This window comes from Zea mays, chromosome 8 (genome assembly GCF_902167145.1).
Source record: "Zea mays cultivar B73 chromosome 8, Zm-B73-REFERENCE-NAM-5.0, whole genome shotgun sequence".
Classification (NCBI taxonomy): Eukaryota; Viridiplantae; Streptophyta; class Magnoliopsida; order Poales; family Poaceae; genus Zea; species Zea mays.
The window spans coordinates 165,390,562-165,412,126 of NC_050103.1; the positions used below are offsets into that span (position 1 = coordinate 165,390,562).

At 43.1% G+C, this 21,565-nt stretch overlaps 2 protein-coding genes across 5 annotated transcripts; one reads left to right on the forward strand and one right to left on the reverse strand.

Moving 5' to 3' along the window:
- Window positions 1-335: 335 nt before the first annotated feature.
- LOC103636300 (hexokinase-3) lies at window positions 336-17,352 on the forward strand. Of its 4 annotated transcripts, none has more exons than XM_035961887.1 (15): window positions 336-933; window positions 4,163-4,307; window positions 4,390-4,557; window positions 4,880-4,954; window positions 5,478-5,633; window positions 5,737-5,835; window positions 5,916-6,043; window positions 6,298-6,379; window positions 6,457-7,337; window positions 7,433-7,559; window positions 8,764-9,478; window positions 9,660-9,800; window positions 9,971-10,190; window positions 10,349-10,443; window positions 17,038-17,352. In XM_035961887.1, exons 1-9 carry the CDS (start codon window positions 662-664, stop codon window positions 6,823-6,825), a joined length of 1,494 nt encoding a protein of 497 aa, XP_035817780.1. In that variant the 5' UTR covers window positions 336-661; the 3' UTR covers window positions 6,826-7,337; window positions 7,433-7,559; window positions 8,764-9,478; window positions 9,660-9,800; window positions 9,971-10,190; window positions 10,349-10,443; window positions 17,038-17,352. The 4 variants fall into 4 exon arrangements, with proteins under 4 accessions (XP_035817780.1, XP_008656880.1, XP_035817781.1 ...); XM_008658658.4 differs by having other exon boundaries at window positions 8,764-9,458; window positions 9,937-10,190; XM_035961888.1 differs by having other exon boundaries at window positions 8,764-9,458; window positions 9,948-10,190.
- On the reverse strand, window positions 8,682-11,322 carry LOC542056 (cytokinin oxidase 3). Its single transcript, NM_001111693.2, has 5 exons — window positions 10,563-11,322; window positions 10,335-10,462; window positions 9,954-10,214; window positions 9,607-9,869; window positions 8,682-9,507 (listed from the first exon to the last, which is right to left on the reverse strand). The coding sequence occupies exons 1-5, from the start codon at window positions 11,161-11,163 to the stop codon at window positions 9,183-9,185; spliced, it is 1,578 nt and encodes a 525-aa protein (NP_001105163.2). The 5' UTR covers window positions 11,164-11,322; the 3' UTR covers window positions 8,682-9,182.
- Window positions 17,353-21,565: the final 4,213 nt, after the last annotated feature.

Consider the following 21,565-nt stretch of genomic DNA (forward strand, 5'->3'; position numbering starts at 1 on the left):
TAAAAAATATAAATGATAGATATAAAATAAGTCGGTGGAGACTGGAGACAGTCTTGCAGCAACACAGCATGCGTTTCCCGTGGTGGCTGGCTCGTCGCTTCTTAAACAAAAATCAAAAGCAGAGGGGGACGGACGGAAATTGAAATGCAGGCCAAAGATAGGGGTGTAAAAAGAGCATTTGACATACGAAATTGAAATGCAGAGACAACTGGTGGCTGGCTGGCTGGACGGGATCATATGATAAGGCGGAACGTGAAGGGTGAAATCGTAAGAAAACCGGGCGTAAATAAAATGAGCAAGGCTAGCCGCTGGCCGCGTTCTTTGCCTTCACTTGTCCTGTTCGCCCGCTAGTACAGTAGTATTTTTATTTCGCCCCCTCGCTCTCGGCTCGCCTCCCATTCTCTCTCTCCTTTCCCCACTACTAGCTGCCCGTCACCCGCCGCTCTGTTCCATCCAGCCTGCGCCGGTCCCATTCGCCCGCCATTCCGCCGCGCGCCGCCGGCAGGGCGCCGCGTCCCGGGAACGCGCGCGTGCGGTGCGGGCGCGGGGGGATTCGTCGCGCGCGGGCACCAGGAGAGGGAGGGGGCGCGGGGGGATTCGTCGACCGCGCCACCTGGGAACTGGGATGCCGTGATCGACGCCGCGCGCCTGGAGCCTGGGGATGGGGCGGGTTGGCCTCGGCGTGGCGGCGGGTTGCGCGGCCGCCACGTGCGCGATCGCTGCCGCGCTGGTGGCGCGCAGGGCGTCGGCGCGGGCGCGCTGGCGCCGGGCCGTCGCGCTGCTCAGGGAGTTCGAGGACGGCTGCGCCACGCCGCCGCCACGCCTGCGCCAGGTCGTCGACGCCATGGTCGTCGAGATGCACGCCGGCCTCGCCTCCGACGGCGGCAGCAAGCTCAAGATGCTGCTCACCTTCGTCGACGCGCTGCCCGCCGGGTACGTGCGCCACCTCTCATCCTCCCTCCCCCACGGCCCCACCTCACTGCATGCTTGCCTGTGGCTGGCCGTTGCCTTCCGCCATGCGCGGCCTCGCGGTTCCCTGATTTGAGTCGCCCTTTTATTTCGCCACCCCATCCCTCCACTCCCCTCCCCTCCTCCTTGTTGCCACGGTTCTTGATTAGAACGCACACAAAACAAAGGAAACAAATCCCTCTCTCTCGTTTCTCGTAACTGACTGACACGCTGGTCGTTGGATCATACCCTTGCATCTCGCCGTCTTGCTCGGTTTCGATGTTAATACACCGCACTGTGCGTACGCAGATGTTATTTCTCGCATCCCCTTGGGCGTCCGTGCGAAACGCGACGCGTACGGATTCGGTTTTGGTTCGCCGCTTAACTTTTCTGATTGGTTTGTTTTGGTTTAAAGCGGCGGCGCGGTAGGACGCACACTTCCAACTTTTCTAGCGCCCATCGCGGCGCGCATTGAGCGTCGGACTAGTCGTGTCGATGATGCTAAGTTGAGGATCCTTGCACGCTCATCTAATTGCTCTTCTCGAGCAGCGCTGCGCCTGCGCAATGTAATGCTGAACAAAATTTGGGCCCCTGCCTTTTCTGATGTGTTCATCCTACAATGAGCGAATTTGGGCCGTTACTTTTGCATGATATATTATGCTCCTGTATAAAGTCGCCATCTTTATTCGATTCCGAATAATGCCGGGCACACCTCGGTAGATTTTCCTCGTGGAAATTCCGGCAAACACGATGTTCTTCCTCTCCACCGGAGTTGTGGCCTTGCGTCTACTCTAATCGGCCGCTCTCCGGTGGGTTCGAACAGTCCAGATGCGTGATGCCGCCTGCACCACAGTGCCACACCTTTGTGCCGGTGCATCTCCGGGGCTCAGAACATTAATCTCGGTAGATGCCAGGAATTTCTCATGTGGCCCTTGTGCCACCTGGGGCAAGCCCTGGTGGGTTGACGCTTGCATTCATGGAGGGGTTTGGTGTCCGGAAGCTGCCATAAAGCGGGCGCGGAGCTCGGCATCTTGGGACATGAATCTGCCTATACGCTTTTATGCGCCCGGCGTTGTGTTTCACAGGCGCCAGGTTGTATTCCACAATGGCGTTGTGGCCTGGGGCCTTCTCTGTCAGACGGGAATCATTGCTCGGGGAGGCACCACCTTTTGGTGTGCAAGGATATCTGGTGATGATGATGGCGAGCCGTAATGCAGAAACGTTTGTGTTCCGCCGCATGGGGATGCTCCACTGTTGCTTGTTCAAGGCTGGATGCTTGTGCTGTTCACAGTCCATCTGATACCACGCTTAAACAAACGGGATTTGAAGGCCTAACGAAACATCAAGCCGCTTGGTTTGGTTCCCACGCAGTCTGTTTTGTTTCTATTCTGCTGATCTGCAGCAGCTGTCTATGTTCATTGTTTTGTTTTCGGTAGCCCCTCTTGCAACAGCTTAGCGTGACACAGTAGAACAACTTGCGTGACAGATGGGATACACATTGATTTGGTTGGCCTTTTGTTCTTTTGCTTCTGTCACATGTTTGGATTTTAGTACCACTGTGTTTCTTGTTCGTAGCCAGTGCGCGTTCTTGTGAAAATTGTCTGTTTTTTGTGTCGGAAATGGAACAGTTTCTTCTTGGTTTGCATAGCCTTGACGCCTTGTGTGTTATCAAGTATGATTGGACTTGATATGTTTGATGATATTGACCAGTCACATGTTTGCTGAGGAATATTATACCCTGACGAGCAGATGCATGAAACCAGTGGTGGACACAGCGCCCTTTTTTTGGTTTGAATCCTTCCCATATATAGCATCCAGTTGTTTCTGTAAGCCCATCCAAGGCCATAGCTGTTAGTATTCAAATTCTTGGATTTGTCAACCCAATTTTATAACCGTAACTAATCCATATTAACATTTGCATTTCATTCTGTAGTGTCTAGGTGATGGATAATTGGATATATCCATTTGCAACATTGTATCTTAATGAAGCCTTTTTCCATTATGCCTTTCATTTGCTTACCATATGAGCTGAGCTGTGCAACTTTACCATGGAACTCAATGACCCTTGTACTACATTAGTTTACATGTGTCATTTGTGTTCCTTTGAGGTTGTGCTCAAACTGTTTGGCAGTGCTTTAGCCATCCTTGATGCAATGGCTGCCGATGTGTTAGATGAGAATAGCTAAATTAGTAGGCATTGAGAAAAGGTGTGTGTGCGTGCGGGGGGGGGGGGGGGGGTTGCATGCTCTACCTGTTGGAGCACTCATGGAAGCCAATATTGCATACACAAGGGAGGTGCATCCATGGAGTTGGCTTTGTGCTGGCTTGGTGGTGTCGTTTGGCTAGCTGTTAGAGCACTCACAAATGAGATGCGTTAGCTGTTAGAGCACGCTCAAGAGATACACGTCCATGGAGTTGGCTTTGAGCTGGCATGGTGGTGTCGTCTCGCTAGTCATTAGAGCACTCACAAATGAGATGTCCTAGCTGTAAAAGCACCACAATAGAGACACATACATGGAGTTGGATTTGAGCTGGCAAGGTGGTGTCATCTAGCTAGCCGTTAGAACACACACAATAGAGACGCGTCCATGGACTTCGGTTTAAGCTGGCATTGCGTCGATGTGTGGTTTGTCGTGTTTTGGTACGCTCCATTGGCCAGATTGTGCAAACTCCTCACATCTGTTGCTTGCCATTTCATGCATGAATGGCTACTGTCGCCTTGCATGATTTGCTTGTATTGTATGGTGGAAGCATGGATTTTCTGCGTCGCTAGTATGGTTTTTTTGGTGGGTGAGTTAGTTATTTGTTGTCAAGAAAAAAACTTTTTATGCTATTTCAACAAACTGATTGGAAGAAATGTAGTGTTTCTTAGGCATTGGATTGAGGGGAGGAAACACTCTTAGGCCTTGTTCGGTTATTTTCATTCCATGTTGATTGGAGGGGATTGGGATGTATTGAGGTGGATTTTGACTTACTATGGATTTAAATCGACTCAATGCCACCCAATCCACATGAATTAGCATCAAACCGAACATGCCCTTAGTCATACATTTAGAGAGAAATTGTATCATTTTACCAGAAGAGCGCCTTCCTTTTCGAACCGTTATAATGCTGTCATGCATTTCAAATGTTCTATGGTTCTGCTGGAGCGATTTGTGTTGCTTATTTTTTCATAAGTATGGCCACACTAAGTTGTATTGTGTACTTTTAACAGAAATGAAGAAGGAACATATTATTCCATCGATCTCGGAGGAACAAACTTTAGAGTGTTAAGAGTTGAAGTTGGTGCTGGGTCTGTGGTCACCCGTCGGAAGGTTGAACTTCCCATCCCTGAGGAATTGACCAAGGGTACAATTGAGGTGCTTGTTATTTCATATAGTTCCCATTTTCTAATATAAATATGCTTTAAGTATGAATGTCTGATTTCTTGTTTAACTGCAGGAGCTATTCAACTTTGTTGCCATGACTCTAAAGGAATTTGTAGAAACAGAAGATGGGAACGATGAACAACGAGCGCTTGGTTTCACATTTTCTTTCCCAGTTAGACAAACATCAGTATCTTCGGGGTCATTGATTAGGTGGAATAAAGGGTTTTTGATTGAAGATGCGGTAAGGGACACTTATAACTAGACTATATTGGTACATGTCATTTGATTAATTAGTCATGAATCATTGTGCTGATCAATGATTAGCACTTCACTACTGTTATTTTTTGTAACAAAAACTATTTTTTATGGAGAATGCAACTTGCAATGCACATGAAAACTGATACGGACACGTAAATGTACTATTTGTTCTGTACCAAGAAGTGCATGTGTACATAATAGGAAACACACAATTTTTTGTTTTGGTGTTATATCACTTGCTCTTTTGTGGTAAGTGTATGCTTGTAATTTTTATACACTTTCTGATAAGAACTATGGAATTTCAGGTTGGGAAAGATGTGGCTCAATGCTTAAATGAAGCTCTTGCTAGGAATGGACTAAATGTGCGAGTTACTGCACTGGTATGTTGTCACCTACTGTTGGCACTGTGCTTAAATGTTTGCTTGTTATCTTTTCATTCCATTTGACAATCCTCTTTTACACATTGGCTAATATGGAATATCTTTAGTGTTCTGTGCACTATATTACTATAACACGGGTACCCTTGTCTAAAACTTAAATCAGCACCAAGCAGTGGATGAAAAGCATGATTGCTGCTCCCCTTGCCATGCCTAGTTAATTTTGAGAACTTGAGAAGACAGCACAGTGATCATCTGCTAGCTGGGCAGCTTTTATGTTTCATATAGTATCATTGCTTGTAAAATCTGTTATTTTTGCGCTTTTAAACCTTTTCCTGATGCCAGCCTTTCCTATAGTATCGAAGTTCCTTCAGATTGCTCTCACAAATTTGCTTCACCAAGCAATTTGTTTGGGCTAGCATAAGAATATTCTCAACTAGCATATTCTTCTATGATTATTGCTTTTTAATCATCGTTTAGCTTTAACACCTTTTAAAGACTTACGTTAGTTCTATTTTCTACTTAGGTGAATGACACCGTGGGGACATTAGCTCTAGGACATTATCACGATGAGGATACAGTGGCTGCTGTGATCATTGGTGCTGGCACCAATGCTTGCTATATTGAACGCACTGATGCAATTATTAAATGTCAGGGTCTTCTTACAAACTCTGGTGGCATGGTATATTCTGTTGCTGCTTTGTTCAGTACTCAAATTATCAATATCGTCGATTTTTCATTTGGACAAAAGATGCAGTTCTTATTGAAATCTTCAATTCTGTCAGGTAGTAAACATGGAATGGGGCAGTTTCTGGTCATCACATTTGCCAAGAACTCCTTATGACATCTCCCTTGATGATGAGACACAAAACCGCAATGATCAGGTGAACACCCTGTGCAAATCATGTTATGTAATAGTTGTACCTTTTGTTAGTATTGCCGAACAAATTTGACATTGATGCAGGGGTTTGAGAAAATGGTCTCTGGGATTTATCTTGGGGAAATTGCAAGGCTGGTGCTGCATCGAATGGCTCTAGAATCAGATTTTTTTGGTGACGCTGCTGATAATCTATGTACCCCCTTCACATTGAGGTACCTTAAGCTTGCTATGCTTTGTTTTCTCTCTCCAAATTTTGTGTTGTGGAGAAGGGAACCTAGTTAGTATCGGGTTACTCTTAGTATTAGCTATGATATGCTATTTTCTACCAACGCAGTAGATAAATGCAGCACTCTATGTTGTGTTCTGCATATTACTGTAGAATATTTCATGTTTTTGTGTTGTTGAGCTTTTAAAGGCAAAATCACGTGGCTAATTACTTTAGTATGTGCTTTTATCTGTGTTCCAGCACACCACTCCTCGCTGCAATTCGCAAGGACGATTCACCAGATCTGAGCGAAGTCAGGAAGATACTGCAAGAACATCTGAAGGTCAGCTTTCCTGACCTCCATGAAGTCAAACATGTGTTTTCCTCCAACCTGTGAAGGTTCTGGTGATTTTGCTGCAGATACCGGACACTCCTCTGAAAACTCGAAGGCTGGTTGTCAAAGTGTGCGACATCGTCACCCGGAGAGCTGCCCGCCTAGCCGCCGCTGGTATTGTCGGGATACTGAAAAAGCTCGGCCGTGATGGGAGCGGTGTTGCTTCAAGCGGGAGAACGGGAGGGCAGATGAGGCGGACGGTGGTTGCCATCGAGGGTGGGCTGTACGAGGGCTACCCGGTGTTCAGGGAGTACCTAGACGAAGCCCTGGTGGAGATCTTGGGGGAGGAGGTGGCGCGGACGGTGGCGCTGAGGGTGACAGTGGATGGGTCTGGGGCCGGCGCTGCCCTCCTTGCCGCCGTACATTCGTCGAATAGACAGCAAGGTTCCATATAGGGAGAAGGGAAGATGGTGATACAGCCCCCTCTGTGCAAATGTAAAAAGGAACATTATTTGATATCTATATTCATATATATATAATCTGGTCTTGTGCAGAAGAAATACCTGTTCTCCTATCTATGCTCTTGTGATTCTTCTGCCTTGCCCTTGTGGATGTAGGCGTCGCTGTGTACTAGGTTTACATTTTTTCAGTCTTGAGGGGATTTATAATTCTTTGTAAATCTGAGTTGCTGGTTGTCTCTTGCCTTGCATCAGTTCACAGAGAGTACCAAGCTGTCATGGGCTGGGCTGACAGAGGACAGGGATCCTTCAGTAATAAGAAGCCCGATATGAGAACAGCACATACCATAACGGAAGTACGTTCGTGGGCCACGAGCCACAAAGGCCGAAAGCGTGCGCCATTCGAAAAACGCGACGGTTTCTTCCAGAAGGCTCCGAGGCTCCAACCACACGTCGGTTCCTCCGACTCCGCGCGCGTCTCCCGCCGTTCCGCCGGCACCGTACACGATGTGAGCTCTTTCTCCCCTTCGCCCACCTCCTCGATCTCCTTCTCCCTGATTCTTGCCCCCCTTCGCCGTTCCCATCCATGTGTTCTGTTCGACAGGGCTCTCCAATTCGATTAATCGGCTCTGTGGCTGTCGGATCAAGTTTCGCTTGTACAGTTACGACAAGGATTACACGGATTGTGCGACGAATGATGCACGGGAGGAGGATAGTACGGTACAAACAAGGTGAAGTGCCTTTTTACATTTGGCAATTTCGCGCTCTTAACTGTTGTTTGTTGCGCTTTGATCGCCACATATTCGGTAACATAGCGGAATGTCACCCTTTAGCTATCAGTAGTATGGCAGAGCAGGAATTTGTGTGTGCACGTTTGGAATTTTAGCTGCATTCTCGATGTGGGGTAGCGTCGAATCCTTCTGATGTTTGCAGTTTGGTATGGCGTCTTGGTTTATCTTGGAAGAAGGATAAGGTGGATTAGACTCTCTTGACGGTAACAATGCAGTCAATTAAAAGTAATTTCAGATAAAGGGCTCTCTCTGACATGGATTGGACTGACACATCACCAACTGGGAGAAGAAGACTAGTGAGACTTAGTCTTTTTTCTTTCTTTTTTTATTCTTAAAGGTTGTCTCTTATCACTATCAGCTATCAAAGGTATCCTTGATGTACAATTATACTTTTGGATAAAGTGGTAGTGATAACAGAGGGACAAGGATATCTGACAAGGGGGATCGACTAGATTTTGAGTCCACCTGCTGGTTGAAAGATGTTGCAATCGTGAAGAACTGCTTGTCTGTATTTGAACCAAGCAAGTGTCTTTGAATATTGTGATGTTACTGCACATGGATACTTGTCTGTATTGTGATCTTCTGCTGGTGCTACTGCTATCATGAGCAGAGGCTGTATGGCACATGCAGTGCCATGTTATTCCTAACCCATGTGGATTGAGATGGATTTGCATGGATTTTGACTTGCTACGATTTAAACCAACTCAGTCCTATCCAATCCACATAGATTAACCTCAAAACGAACAAGCCCTTATTGTGGAAACGAAGGACCCATTAAGACAGAGTATGGTCCATTAACTGAAATGGTGTATTTGCTTTATTTTTGACAGCACATTTGCTTGATACAAAAAACCGAGATGTCAGCTATCAAGTTATCCTGCAAACTTATAATTCTGCTTGTTTGGATTTGAGAAAAGTATAGAGTTTCACGTTTATTCAGTTTCAGTATCTGTGATATTGATTTCTTATTTTTTTTATTCAAATTCACACTGCAAGTTGCTAAGGTTTAATGGACAACTTGAGAGAATTCCAAAACGTTTTCTGTTTCTGAGCACCATGATTGATAAGAGACTTTACTGTTTTTGCATGAGCATATAATATTCTGACTCATGGAAAGTAATGTAAACCTGCTACATTTACGCAGGCACTCCTGAGTGGGATGAGATGCTAGTTACAAGTGAAATAACAGGCAGTGTTATTTGTTAATCAAGGCACTACTACCCTCAAGCAACTTTCTGCACTGTTGATAACCGGGATACTGGTTAGTGATCAGTTGATCATCACAGCTCGTCTCAATTATCAACGCTGTAACAACATACAGGTTTCTTGGACCGCTACGATCCTCCAGTGATTGCCTCCAAAGGTGTCAGAGTTCAGGTGACATTGCTCCACTTTGAAGTATTGCTCTGAGGTGTCTTCGGCCACTATAAAAAAAGTCGCTATGCTGTGTTCTTCAGGCTAGCTACCTTCCGTAGATATTGTCTTTACAGGGGATACTTTTTACCTACACTTTTGTACAACGTAAACGTATGCTCTACAGAATCCTTCAAGTAGCAGGAACTGTCACAAAGGCAATGGCAGTGACGCCTTTGGGAATATTCTCTGTCCTGGCGCTAGGATGGCTAGGGGATCATATCTGTGTTTCCTCCGTTCAAATGTCTCCCACCTTGCTCCAAAGTGGGCTTTCCACTGCTGCTGTGTGGTGTAGGGTGCCAGATACTGTTTCATCCCAATACCAGCCTCTTCACAGAACTCCACTATCTGTTTGTTCAGGTTCATTGAATGTGCAATGCTGCCGTAACCTGAGAGAGACGGTGCTGAAGAAAGGAACCCCACTAGGTAGAAAATTTCCTCATCTGGTATGACTACTGACGTTCTGTTGTCCCACCTGCATCAAAAGGAAATAGACCAATTCAGCTACCTTAACCGAAACTAGATTAACTTATTATTTGTGACGGTAATTTTTTTGCAAGTGAAAGCAAGTTACTTTGATTTGTTCACTGGATAAAGCAATATGGGACCATTGTTGCTATCTTTCAGGATCTTGCCAAAGACTTCCTTAGCAAATCTGCGGATGGAGCTCCTCGGTATTAGAAGATTCAGCCAAGGATGTGGAACTTCCCAGAGGCCTTGTGCCCTCAGTTTCAACTCAGAGGTGTGCACCCTGTCCAAGAACTCCAGGTACGTGACATCGGTGTGGAATAGAGTAGACTGTATGAATCTAAGTCGAGATAGCAGTACAGTAACTTCCTGTAAACATAAGGTTCCAGTTATTATTCTCATTCATTGGAGTCTAATGTCGACGTCTCTTGCGAAGCGAAATAACAGGTTCACCTGTTCCATGGTATCAGTGTCGTCACTATTGAAGTTCTTGGTTAGCTCGAGGCAGTATAGTACTCTTCCATCCGACTGAAAATGGCTTGCTTCGACTGGGTCTTGTGGCTTGAAGGACGCCCTCCAGTTGTTGAGGACGCCTGTCCTGTTTATGATGACAAAACCTTCAACGTAGTCAAAGGAGTTCTCTGCCATTATCAGCATCTCCTGGTCCTCGGTGAAGCTTTCAAAATCCGAGTAAAGAACTCTTATCCACCTCACCTGTCATTGTATATATCCATTTATTAAACGGCTGTTTTTTATTTGAAACGACGACAAATGACTGCATGTTGTACGGAGATAGATGAAATATTCAATTAGCTGAATCGCTTGATGACCTACCATCTTTGGAGCAGGCTCAAGTGCAATCCTTGCTCTGGTGATGATCCCGAACTGACCAAGACCACCGAGAGCAGCATAGAAGAGATCAGCGTTATCATCGGGTGAGCAGGTAACGACATCTCCTCTTCCTGCATTTAGTCGTTACGATTACGATCAGCAACTGTTTTTTTTATCTTTGGTTTATATGTGCTCCAAGCTAGTTCAATGCTTTGTGAGTTCGTTCGAGACCTGTCACAATCTCCAGTTGATTGACATTGCTGACCTGCGGTCCGTGGCGGAACGCCTGCCCGCTGACCCCCGCATTAGACAAGGTGCCACCGACCGTGAGATGGAGGTAGTCCGTCCACGACTTGGGTGCCAGACCGTGCTTGAGCGTCTCACGCAGCACGTTGATCCAGAGCTCTCCTCCGGGAGCATCGACAGACGGTGGCGACACGCCGGCGTCGTTGACCTGAAGCCTAGGACCCCGGAGCGACTCCATCCTGACCACGATCCCCTGGGCGGCCTGGGACTGGCCCATGAGGGAGTGCCCGTGCCCGCGCGCCGCGACCGTGAGCGGCGAGCCCTCGCCCAGGGAGAAGACGTGCCTAACGGTGGCGGCGATGTCGGAGACCGAGCCAGGGTGGAGCACGGCGGCCGGCAGGAAGCTGCACTGGTTGCCGAAGTCCCGCGCCATGGCGGAGACGTCGTGGAAACTGAAATGGCCGTCGAGGCGCAGCGCGCCGAGGGACAAGAGCACGTCCTCGTCGGGGACGTGCATGGTCAGCCTGGCGAGCGCCAGCAGGACCAGCAGCTTGAAGTAGTGCACCAGTGATGATGGCGGCTTCATGGTGGCCGGCCGGTCGGCGCTGGGCAGTTGGGACGTCCTGGAAACAGAAGGCAGAGAGAGAGAGAGAGAGAGAGAGAGAGAGAGAGAGAGATGGGGTTTCCTGTTGTCGAGCAAAGTTTCTTGATGAGATGACGCGACAAGGTAAGAAGAGGAAGACGGAGAGAGAAGAGGGGGTTGGAGAAGGCGGTGGCTGTCCATGCAGGGGAGGGAGCCTCTCTATATAGGAGCTTGCCTTGCAAGGAGTGTGGCGGTGCGGCGCGGCGGTCAGCTAGACAGACAGCTAGTCAGTCGTGGCCTCGTGGGCGGGCGGGGCGCTAGCCGTTTGGTAAAAACCGTATGCCGACTGTCTGCCTGCTTGCCGGTTGCAAATTCAGGCGCAGACATGCGCTAGTGGCGGGAGTTTCTTTTTAGAGCAGCTCCTGTCTTAAGAGTATGTGTTTGCTAGTTAACAAACCCAATGGAGACGACACAGGCGACCCATCCCATTCTCACAGAAAAGAATGGGACCGGATCGGATTCGGATCCTCTCTCTGCTCCAGTATCAGTGGGACTCAGCCTATGTTATCACCGTCTCTCTCTCTCTCTCTCTCTCTCTCTCTCTCTCTCTCTCTCCAGACAGTCACATGTCTTCTTTGCATGCGTCTGTCCCTGGCCGCCAAGCCCACAGGACATCCGTATGTTTTTGGTCGCTGGTCATTTGCAGTTGGATTGGAGCATATGACAAATCTGATCTGCCTCGGTTTAGTGTCTGTGTGATGAAGGAGCCTTCCCGGCCTTACCTCACTGCCCTGCCCTCTTCTTATAAGTAAAACATAAACATTTGCAGTGCGTGCGTGCGTGTTGTTTCATTTCCCTCTCATCCTAACACGCAATTGATTTGATACTAATTCAAGATGACCAGGAGCTCTCAGATGATTTTATTTAAATCTGTGGGACTCACTTGCCCCACTTGACATTGGACGTCCCATTACCCCAACCAGCTCCTGCCGTACGTGTAACGTGTTCCACGCCAGCCAGATCGAGCCCGGTCATGTCTCCATTTCCCATGCCTGATTTCCATTTCCATGGTGACCCGGCCCGCCATCGCTGTTGAGTTTGAGCTCAGCTTGCCCGTCTGGGAATTGACGGGGGGCTGGAGAGCAGCTAGCAGCCATCACTAGTTGGTTTCTGGAAATCTAGTAGCGTCTGGGTGATGGCAACATGCGCGGCCATCGCATTATGTTTGTATGTGGAAAGACGGTCGAGGAGGCGGGCTACGTACACACGCCTTGCCCTGGAGTCCAGATCGAGGAGGAGGAGGACGACGAAGCAGGCGCAGTGGCGGATCAAGCAGCAGAATGTCGCTCGCTGTTGGTGTCAAGGAATTTATGCTAGTGCCGTGGTGGAACCGACACGATGGACACCACCAGACGGTAACGCATCGAGATCGATGCGACCAAGTGCTTGGGTCCGGAGCAGGGAGCACTACGCTATCGAGCTAGCTGGAGCACGAAGCAAGACAAAGGGGTAGAGATGACAACGGATAATTCCTCGCCGCCGGGGAATAGTTCCCCGTCCCTACGACGAAAAAATTTCACCGCGGAAAACGCTTGCAGGGAATATTCTTGGTGGATATATCACATGAAGGGTGCAAGCTAAAAGGTATGTCTCTTGGCGGAATAAATGTCGCACCCTTCGAGAGATTTGATCACATGTCATATTTTTTAACACTCCCCCTATATCAATTCCAATTTCACTTGTTCATCCTTCAGCTGTTTTCAAAATATTGTTGTCCTTAAAAACCCTATAGAAAAAATAAGGAGTATACCATTCTCTTGGATTATGAGTAAAACTCACACGAACTTCCAAAAAAATATGTCTGTAATCACCATTCCTAAAAAAAAATCACCGTGAGAAAATAAATAAATGATAAAGCATACAACTTAGTTGATATTACCTCGTTAAAAACTTTGGATGAGAAAACCTCAACAAGTCAAAAACTCATACAAATAAAAGAGTGTAATATGATGGTTCAAAACATGTTAAAGATCACGGAGAATTACCCCTTGATCCTTGCAAGTTTTTAAATCTTCTCATACCAATCCACTCAACACATTTCTAAAACGTGGAGTATGGTAGAGATTTTTTGTGAATAAATCAACAAGATTATCACAAGACTTTGTCTGCAAGATGTTTATATCTTCATTTTTCTTGAAGTTCACGGGGATAAAACAATTTAGGAGCAATATGTTTATTAATGTTGCTCTTGATTTAACGTGTTTCCATCTAAACAACACAAGCATAATTATCCTTATAGATAATAGCTGGTGATTCAATTGAAACAATACCACATGTCATGAGTATATGATTCACCATTCTACGAAGTCATATACACTCACGTGATGCTTCAAATAATGTAATTATTTCAGAATTGTTAGTGGACATGGTCACCAAAGTTTGTTTAGAAGACTTCCATGAAATGGTAGTTCCACCTTGTCCAAAGACGAATCCTATTTGTGATATGTCATTGTGGGGATCAGATAAATAGCCAGCATCAGTATACCCAATTAAACTAGTATCATCATTCCTTTTGTAAAAGAGTCCTAGATCCTTTGTGTCATTTAAATATCAGAAAATATTCTTAATTTCAATCCAATGGAGTTTGGTAGGAGCAGAGCTGTATCTTGCTAGCAAATTTATTACAAAAACAATATCTGCCCGTATATTGTTAGCAAGGTACATTAATGCACCAACGACACTAAGATATGAAAACTGTGGTCTCAATATCCGCTCTTCATCATCCCTTGCTCTGAATGGATATTTTCTCTAAGTCTAGAGATCTGACCACCATAGTAGTCTTTGAAGGATAATCCAGTGAACCATAGAGATATGTGGTCACTACGTCCATCAACTGCATAGCTAATCGATTTTGTACTGTCAACGATATTAAATATCAGAAAGTTATTGTACTCATAAATGGTGAATAAGTTCTGTTGAAATCAACGCCAGGGCTTTTCGTAAACCCTTATGCTACTATCCTTGCTTTGTATCTCACTACCTTACAATTTTCATTTCGTTTCCGAATGAAAACCCACTTGTATCCCACAGGGAAGATACCACATGGTGTATGCATTACAGTCAAGAAAACTTCTCTTTTTCTAAAGCGAGGCTAACTCTGCTTCAATTGCATCCTTCCACTTGATCCAATCTGAGCGCTTTGTGCACTCTACCATGGGCTTAGGATGTAGATTATTCTGAAGGTCCTCATCAATTTTTCAGAGAAATATATGTCGACAATGATAGCTTTCCTATCATAGGTTTTACCACTTTCAACATAGTTGATAACAATTTCATCTCCCTTTAAAGACTCATCAGGATTTCCCAAATTGTTGTGTCTAGGGTTTTCCGATGTCCCAGTCCCATCCTCGGCAATGTGCACATCTGAACTAGGTCGCGGATCATCACAATCCACTTGATACAGTATATCCTCTTGGTGTATGTTTGCATTCACTAGTTTTCTTTGCTTCTTAGCAACAGAATAGCGCTTAGTCGCCATACTTCTCTCCGAGAGTTGAGTGGTTTTATTCGGTACTTTCACTCTTTCTAGTGCATTCCTAGCACAGATGAAAGATTTTGTGACACCTTTTTAATTAGTGAATGCATTTGGTAGTTCATTTGCAAGTTTCTCCAAATGTATAATCTTCTGAATTTGTAGTTTAGGTTCTGTAGTACGTGGAGCATTACCTGGAACACCTTGAGTATTCCAATTTATTTCCCTGCATTCCTTTTGGTACTTATAGGCTTCCGCTAATGCTGGGAAATGTTCCTGATCAAAAATAGAATTAGCAAATCGGGTCGTAAATAGATCCTCTGTCAAGGGTTCTAAGTACTTAATGATCTACAGAGATTGAAATCCCACATAAATCCCTACTTTCATGTGTGGGCCCATGGCTGTTCTTTGAGGTGATGAGATTAGGATGTATACACAACATCCACATTTACGAAAATGAGAAATACTTGGAGGATTTCCACGTACCATTTGTATTGGGGAAGTAGTATGATCTGTAGTAGGTCGTAGTTGGATAAGGTCGGCACTCGGTAGCGTGCAGAATTGCATGACCTCAACACGACGAAGGAAATTTGCAATTCATTAACAATGGTCTTGCAATGAGTTTAATCCTCTTGATTAGTGACTCAGTCAAGCCATTCTAGATAGTACATATGGTACCGAGTGCTGAACTTGAATACCCAGTGCCATCTAATAATCATTGAATGTCTGAGATGTAAATTTTGTAGCATTGTCCATCCGGATTGTTTGAATTCGATGTTTAGTAAAATTTGCCTTTAACTTGAACATTTGAGACATTATCTTGGCAAATACATGGTTGCGTGTTGAAACTAAACACACATGTGATCTACTCGATGCGTCAATCAATTCCATTAAGTACTTGAATGGCCCAAAAGTTTGTGTAATTGGTCCACAAATATCACCTTGAATTATTTTAAGCAATCTTAGCAGTTCAGTTTTAATTTTGAGATGTGATGGTCTCAAAATTATTTTTCTAGTTGCACATGCAGTGCAAATAAATTCTTTCGATTTAGTGCAAATAAAATCTTCTGATTTAGGAAAATTTGTCATGGCTAAATTATGACCAATAGAATTGTCTGTGATTTTTCTCATCATCCCTATGTCTGGATGACCAAGTAGATCATGCCATATTTGGAATGAATCAACATTTTGGAAAATCACCTTATATGCAACATGTGCAATGAACTTAATGTATGTATAGTACAACCCAGACATGAGTGATGTAATTTTCTCGCATATGTGTTTGACGTATTTATTCGGCTTTGTTAAAATGATACTCTTCTTGATTGTCTTCATGTATTTCAATATAGATTCCATTCTGTCGGATATCTCTGAAACTTAGGAGGGTACGAGTGGAATAAGGATACAATAGTGCATCCTCGATAACAATTTCAGTACCCATGGGGAGGGAATAGTTGCTCATCCAGAGCCAACTATCATCGCATCACGTCCACCGATGGTCAAAACTTTTCCATCTCTTTTTAAGAGTCTGAATATTTGATCTCCCTAAGTATAGAGTTTGTGGTACAACTGTCCACAAGACATAATTCCTTCTTCGTTGAGTTGACATCATGATGCATGTATAAATAAAGACATTCTAAATAAGAATTTGTGATGCAACTTGATACTATACAAACATTTTATTCAACATCACAATATAGAAACAACTTTACAACAATAGTATGGCGACTCAAATCTATGAGTCCGCACAACTCACATGACTCAACAAAGGTTTGGAGAGTATCATATATCTCATGACAGGAGTTTGTACATCTCTACTTTATTATAACAACAATGAAATGACAATATATGATATATACACAAGCCTAATTGAACATAGATCATTCCTCCAAGTACAAGAGATTACACCAAATCTCCATATGGATCCTTCGATAGATACTCAATGATTATGTCATCTGTTCTATCATCTTGTTGAAGGATAAGCTTGTTGTCAACAGTACTGAGGTTCTCTTCAGCAAGAGTGTTCTGCGGTTCAGTAGAAGCCAACGAAGAAGTTCCAACCTCAGGTGTTACTTCAGCAAGATTGAAATGAGCCTCAAATCTTGGCTTGTCAGACTTTTCTTTCTTGAGTGATTTTTGATATAAAAAACAAGATGCTTAGGGAAAGTACATTCTTTAGCAAAGTGGCCCTCACTAACACATTTGTGGCAAACTTTATTGCCCTTAGGTGGTGGAGGCTTGCCTTTATCCTTTTTCTTTTCCTTCCTTAAGAAATTGGCGCGCTTGTTGAATTTGTGAGGTCCAGTAAATTCTTGATTTTTTCTTGAATCCCTTTTTATTATCAGGTTTATGAACATTGAAGTGAACTTCAGGCAGTGGAGCAGAATCTAGAGGGCGGTGCGGAGCATTCTTTAAAGAAGCTTATGATGTTTTTCTTACTGAGTCAATGTATGCATAAGCTAATAATATTTCTGAAAATTATTAGAGCGATATTGCTGGTGCAACATCCTATCCTCTGGAAGCATAGTAGATAGAGGTTTCTCTATATTATCTGTCTCTAAGGGCTCTTTCTCACAAAACTTCAACTTTGAACAAATACTATGAAGAGCATGATTGTATTCTGCAACAGATTTGAATTCTTGCAGATGAAGCTGATTCCACTCATGATTGGCCGAAGGTCATATGAGTTCCTTCTGCTGTTCATAGCGCTCTTTACGAGCTTTCCATAAGTTATGTGGGCATCTTTCCATAAGGTACTCTTGCTTGAGATATTAATGAATGTAGAGCCTCAAAAGGAAAAGAGCAGTGTTCTTTTTAACATTATTAACTGGGTTATCACCAATGATTGGTGTTGCAATAGCATCAATAATCTCACGAGAAGTAAAAATAATTTCAATGTCTGAAGCCCCCAAGTTAGGTAATTGTGCCGATCAAGATAGAGTTCTTCGAACTCTTTAGTTGTTATGTCCCTACAGTCATGACCATGGACTTACATTAATTTATTGTGCAAATTAAGAGTCACCTTGGTGATGTTGTAAGTTCAAATGCAAAAATTCTTAAAATTACATATGATACGAGTTGCATGAAGTTATTTAAACCTTCCAATCGAATGAATATTTTGAGTAAATAATTATATACAAAACAATTTGCAGTCTAAATAACCGAATTTAGACGCACTAATACAGGTTAAGACTAAATTATATACAAAACATAGTCTTATACTCAAAATATTCACTCAATTGGAAGGTTTAATAACTTAATGCAACTCATATCATATGTAATTTTAAGGATTTTGCATTATGAGCTTACCACACCACCATTATGACTCTTAATTTATACAATAAATTAATGGAAGTCCATGGTCATGACTGTAGGGACATGACAACTAAAGAGTTCGAGGAACTCGCTCTTGATGGTCACAATTATCCAACTTGGGGGCTTCAGACATTAAAATTACTTTTACTTCTCGTGAGATTATTGATGCTATTGCAACACCAATCATTGGTGCTAACCTAGTTAATGTTGTTAAAAAAACACTGCTCTTTTCATTTTGAGGCACTACATCCATAAAGATCTCAAGCAAGAATATCTTATGGAAATATTCCCACATAACTAACGTAAAGCTCTTAAAGAGCGCTATGAATAAACGAAGGAACTCATATGACCTTTGGCCAATCATGAGTGGAATCATCTTCATCTGCAAGATTTTAAATCTGTTGCAGAATACAATCATGATATTCATAATATTTGCTCTAAGTTGAAGTTTTGTCAGAAAGAGCCCTCAGAGACGAATAATATAGATAAGACTCTATCTACCATGCTTACAGAGGATAGGATATTGCACCAGCAATATCAATGTAATAATTTCTAAAAATATTCTCAACTTATGCATATATTGACTCAGGCAGAAAAACATCATGAGCTTCTTTTAAAGAATGCTCAGCAGCGCCCTCCGGGTTCTGCTCCACTACCTGAATTTCGCTTCAATGTTCATAAACCTGATAATAAGAAGGGATTAAAGAAAAATTTCAAGATTTCCACTGGACTTCGCAAATTCAACAAGCACAAATTCCATTAGAGAGGAAAAGAAAAGTGTAAAGGCAAGCCTCCACCACCCAAGGGCAACAAAATTTGCCACAAATGTGGTAGTGAGGGTCACTTTGCTAGGGATTGTACTTGCCCTAAGTACCTTATTTCTTTTATACCAACAATCCCTCAAGAAAGAAAAGTCTGATAAGCCAAGATTTGAGGCTCATTTCAACCTTGCTGAAGCAACACCTAAGGTTGTAAGTTCTTCGCTGGCTTCTACTGAACCATAGAACACTCTTACTAGAGATAACCTTACTGTTGTTGACAACAAGCTTATCCTTCCACAAGATGATGAAACCGATGACATGATCATTGAGTATATGTCGAATGATTCGTATGGAGATTTGGTGTAATATCCCGTACTTGGAGGGTAGACCTATGATCAATTAGGCTTGTGCAAATGTCCTATATTGTAATTTTATTGTTGTAATAAAGTAGAATATACGGACTCATGTCATGAGATGTATGATACTCTCTAGACCTTTGTTGGGTAATGTGAGTTGTGCAGACTCATCAGATTTGAGTCACCATACTATTGTTGTAAAGTTGTTTCTATAATGTGATGTTGAATAAAATATTTGTATAGTACCAAGTTGCATCACAAATTTTTATTTAGAATTTCTTTTTTTATAGATGCATCATGATATCAAATCGACGGGGGAGTTATGCCTTGTGGACAGTTGTACCACAAACTATGAGAGATGGAAAAGTTTTGACCATCGCTGGACACGATGCAGTGATAGTTGGCTCTGGACGAGCAACTATTATCCTACCCATGAGTACTGAAGTTGTTATCAATGATGCACTGTTGTATCCTGAATCCACTCGTACCCTCCTAAGTTTCAGAGATATCCAACAAAATGGGATCCATATTGAAATCCATGATGAAAATCAAGAAGAATTTCTCTTTTTGACTAATCCGAACAAATATGGCAAACACATATGTGAGAAAATTCTACCACTCACGTCTGGTTTGTACTATACATACATTAAGTCCATTGCACATGTTGTATATAAGTTGATTTTCCAAAATGTTAATCCATTCCAGATAGGGCATGATCGATTTGGTCATCGAGGCATATGAATGGTGAGAAAATCACAAGCAATTCTATTGGTCATAATTTGTCCACAACAAATTTTCCCAAATCGAAAGATTTTATTTGCACTGCATATGCAATGGGAAAATGATTTTGATACCATCACATCTCAAAATTAAAGTTGAACCGCTAAAATTCCTTGAAAAAATTTAAGGAGATATTAGTGGGTCAATTACACCAACTTCTAGGCTATTCAGGTACTTCATGGTATTTGATTGACACATCTACTCGATGGTCACATGTGTGTTTTCTTTTAACTCGCAATTATGCATTTGACAGGATAATGTCTCAAATTATCAAGTTAAAGGTAAATTTTTCTGAACATCAGATTCATATAATTCGAATGGACAGTGCTACTGAATTTACATCTCAGTCATTCAATGATTATTGTATGGCACTGGTTATTCAAGTTCAGCACTCGGTACCATATGTTCATACCTAGAATGGCTTGGCAGAGTCACTAATCAAGAGGATTAAACTCATTGCAAAACCATTGTTAATGGATTGCAAATTGCCTTCGCCGCGTTGGGGTCATGCAGTTCTGCACGCTACCGACCTTATCCAACTATGACCTACCACATATCATACTACTTCCCCAATACAAATGATACATAGAAATTCTCCAAGTATTTCCTATTTGTGTAAATTTGGATGTTGTGTATACATCCCAATCTCACCACCTCAAAGAACAATCATAAGCCTACACAGGAAAGTGGGGATCTATGTGGGATTTCAATTTCCATTGATGATAAAGTACTAAGAACCCTTGATAGGGGATCTATTTTCGGCTCGATTTGCTGATTCTATTTTTGATGAGGAACATTTCCCAGCATTAGGAAGAGATTTTAAGTATCAAAAGGAATGTAGTGAAATAAATTGGAATATTAAATGTGTTCTAGGTACTGATCCACGTACTACAGAAACTAAACTGCAAGTTTAGAAGATTACACATTTGCAAGGACTTACAAATGAACTGTCAGATGCATTCACTAACTATAAAGGTATAATAAAATCCTTCATTTCTGCTAGACATGCACCAGAAAGAGTGGAAGTACCGGATAAAATCACTCAACTCGTTGAGAGAAGTATGGTGACTAAGCACTGTTCTATTGCTAAGAAGCAAAGAAAACTAGTGAATGCAGACAGACACCAAACCTAGCTCCGATGTGCACATTGTCGAGGCTTTAAAGGGAGATGAGTCTTTAAAGACACATCAGTTTGAGATATCCTGCTGAGTCTTTAAAGGGAGATGAAATTGCCATCAAGTATGTTAAATTTGGTGAAACCTATGATAGAAAAGCTACCATTGTTGACATATATTTGTCCGAGAAAATTGTTGAGGACCTTCAGAATGATTTACATCCTAAGTCCATGGTACAGTACACAAAGTGCTCGGATTGGATCAAGTGGAAGGAAGCTATTGAAGCGGAGTTAGCCTCGCTTTACAAAAGAGAAGTTTTCTCGGTTATATTTCTCCGAGAAAACTTGTGATAATCTTGTTGATTTATTCACAAAATCTCTACCATACTCTACGTTTTCCGACATTTATTCGGTCGGATAGAATAGAAGTTGACATAGCTAGATTGATTCAACCGTGTTTCATCCCACCATGCATTTTATTTCTCTATTTTATCTGAAAAGATACAGTATACTTTAGTTGGCGCTCAATTAATTTCTGATCAGTTTT

What these genes read in the sequence shown, in the direction of transcription:
- LOC542056 (NM_001111693.2), bottom strand. Translation starts at nt 11,163, where the DNA reads ATGAAGCCGCCATCATCACTGGTGCACTACTTCAAGCTGCTGGTCCTG. An exon ending in TCAACTGGAGATTGTGACAG is followed by an intron (nt 10,463 to 10,562) that starts GTCTCGAACGAA and finishes GACTAAATGCAG; the next exon opens with GAAGAGGAGATGTCGTTACC. An exon ending in TTGAGCCTGCTCCAAAGATG is followed by an intron (nt 10,215 to 10,334) that starts GTAGGTCATCAA and finishes ATACAATGACAG; the next exon opens with GTGAGGTGGATAAGAGTTCT.
- LOC103636300 (XM_035961887.1), top strand. Translation starts at nt 662, where the DNA reads ATGGGGCGGGTTGGCCTCGGCGTGGCGGCGGGTTGCGCGGCCGCCACG. An exon ending in ATGTGCGAGTTACTGCACTG is followed by an intron (nt 4,955 to 5,477) that starts GTATGTTGTCAC and finishes TTTTCTACTTAG; the next exon opens with GTGAATGACACCGTGGGGAC. An exon ending in TGTACCCCCTTCACATTGAG is followed by an intron (nt 6,044 to 6,297) that starts GTACCTTAAGCT and finishes TCTGTGTTCCAG; the next exon opens with CACACCACTCCTCGCTGCAA.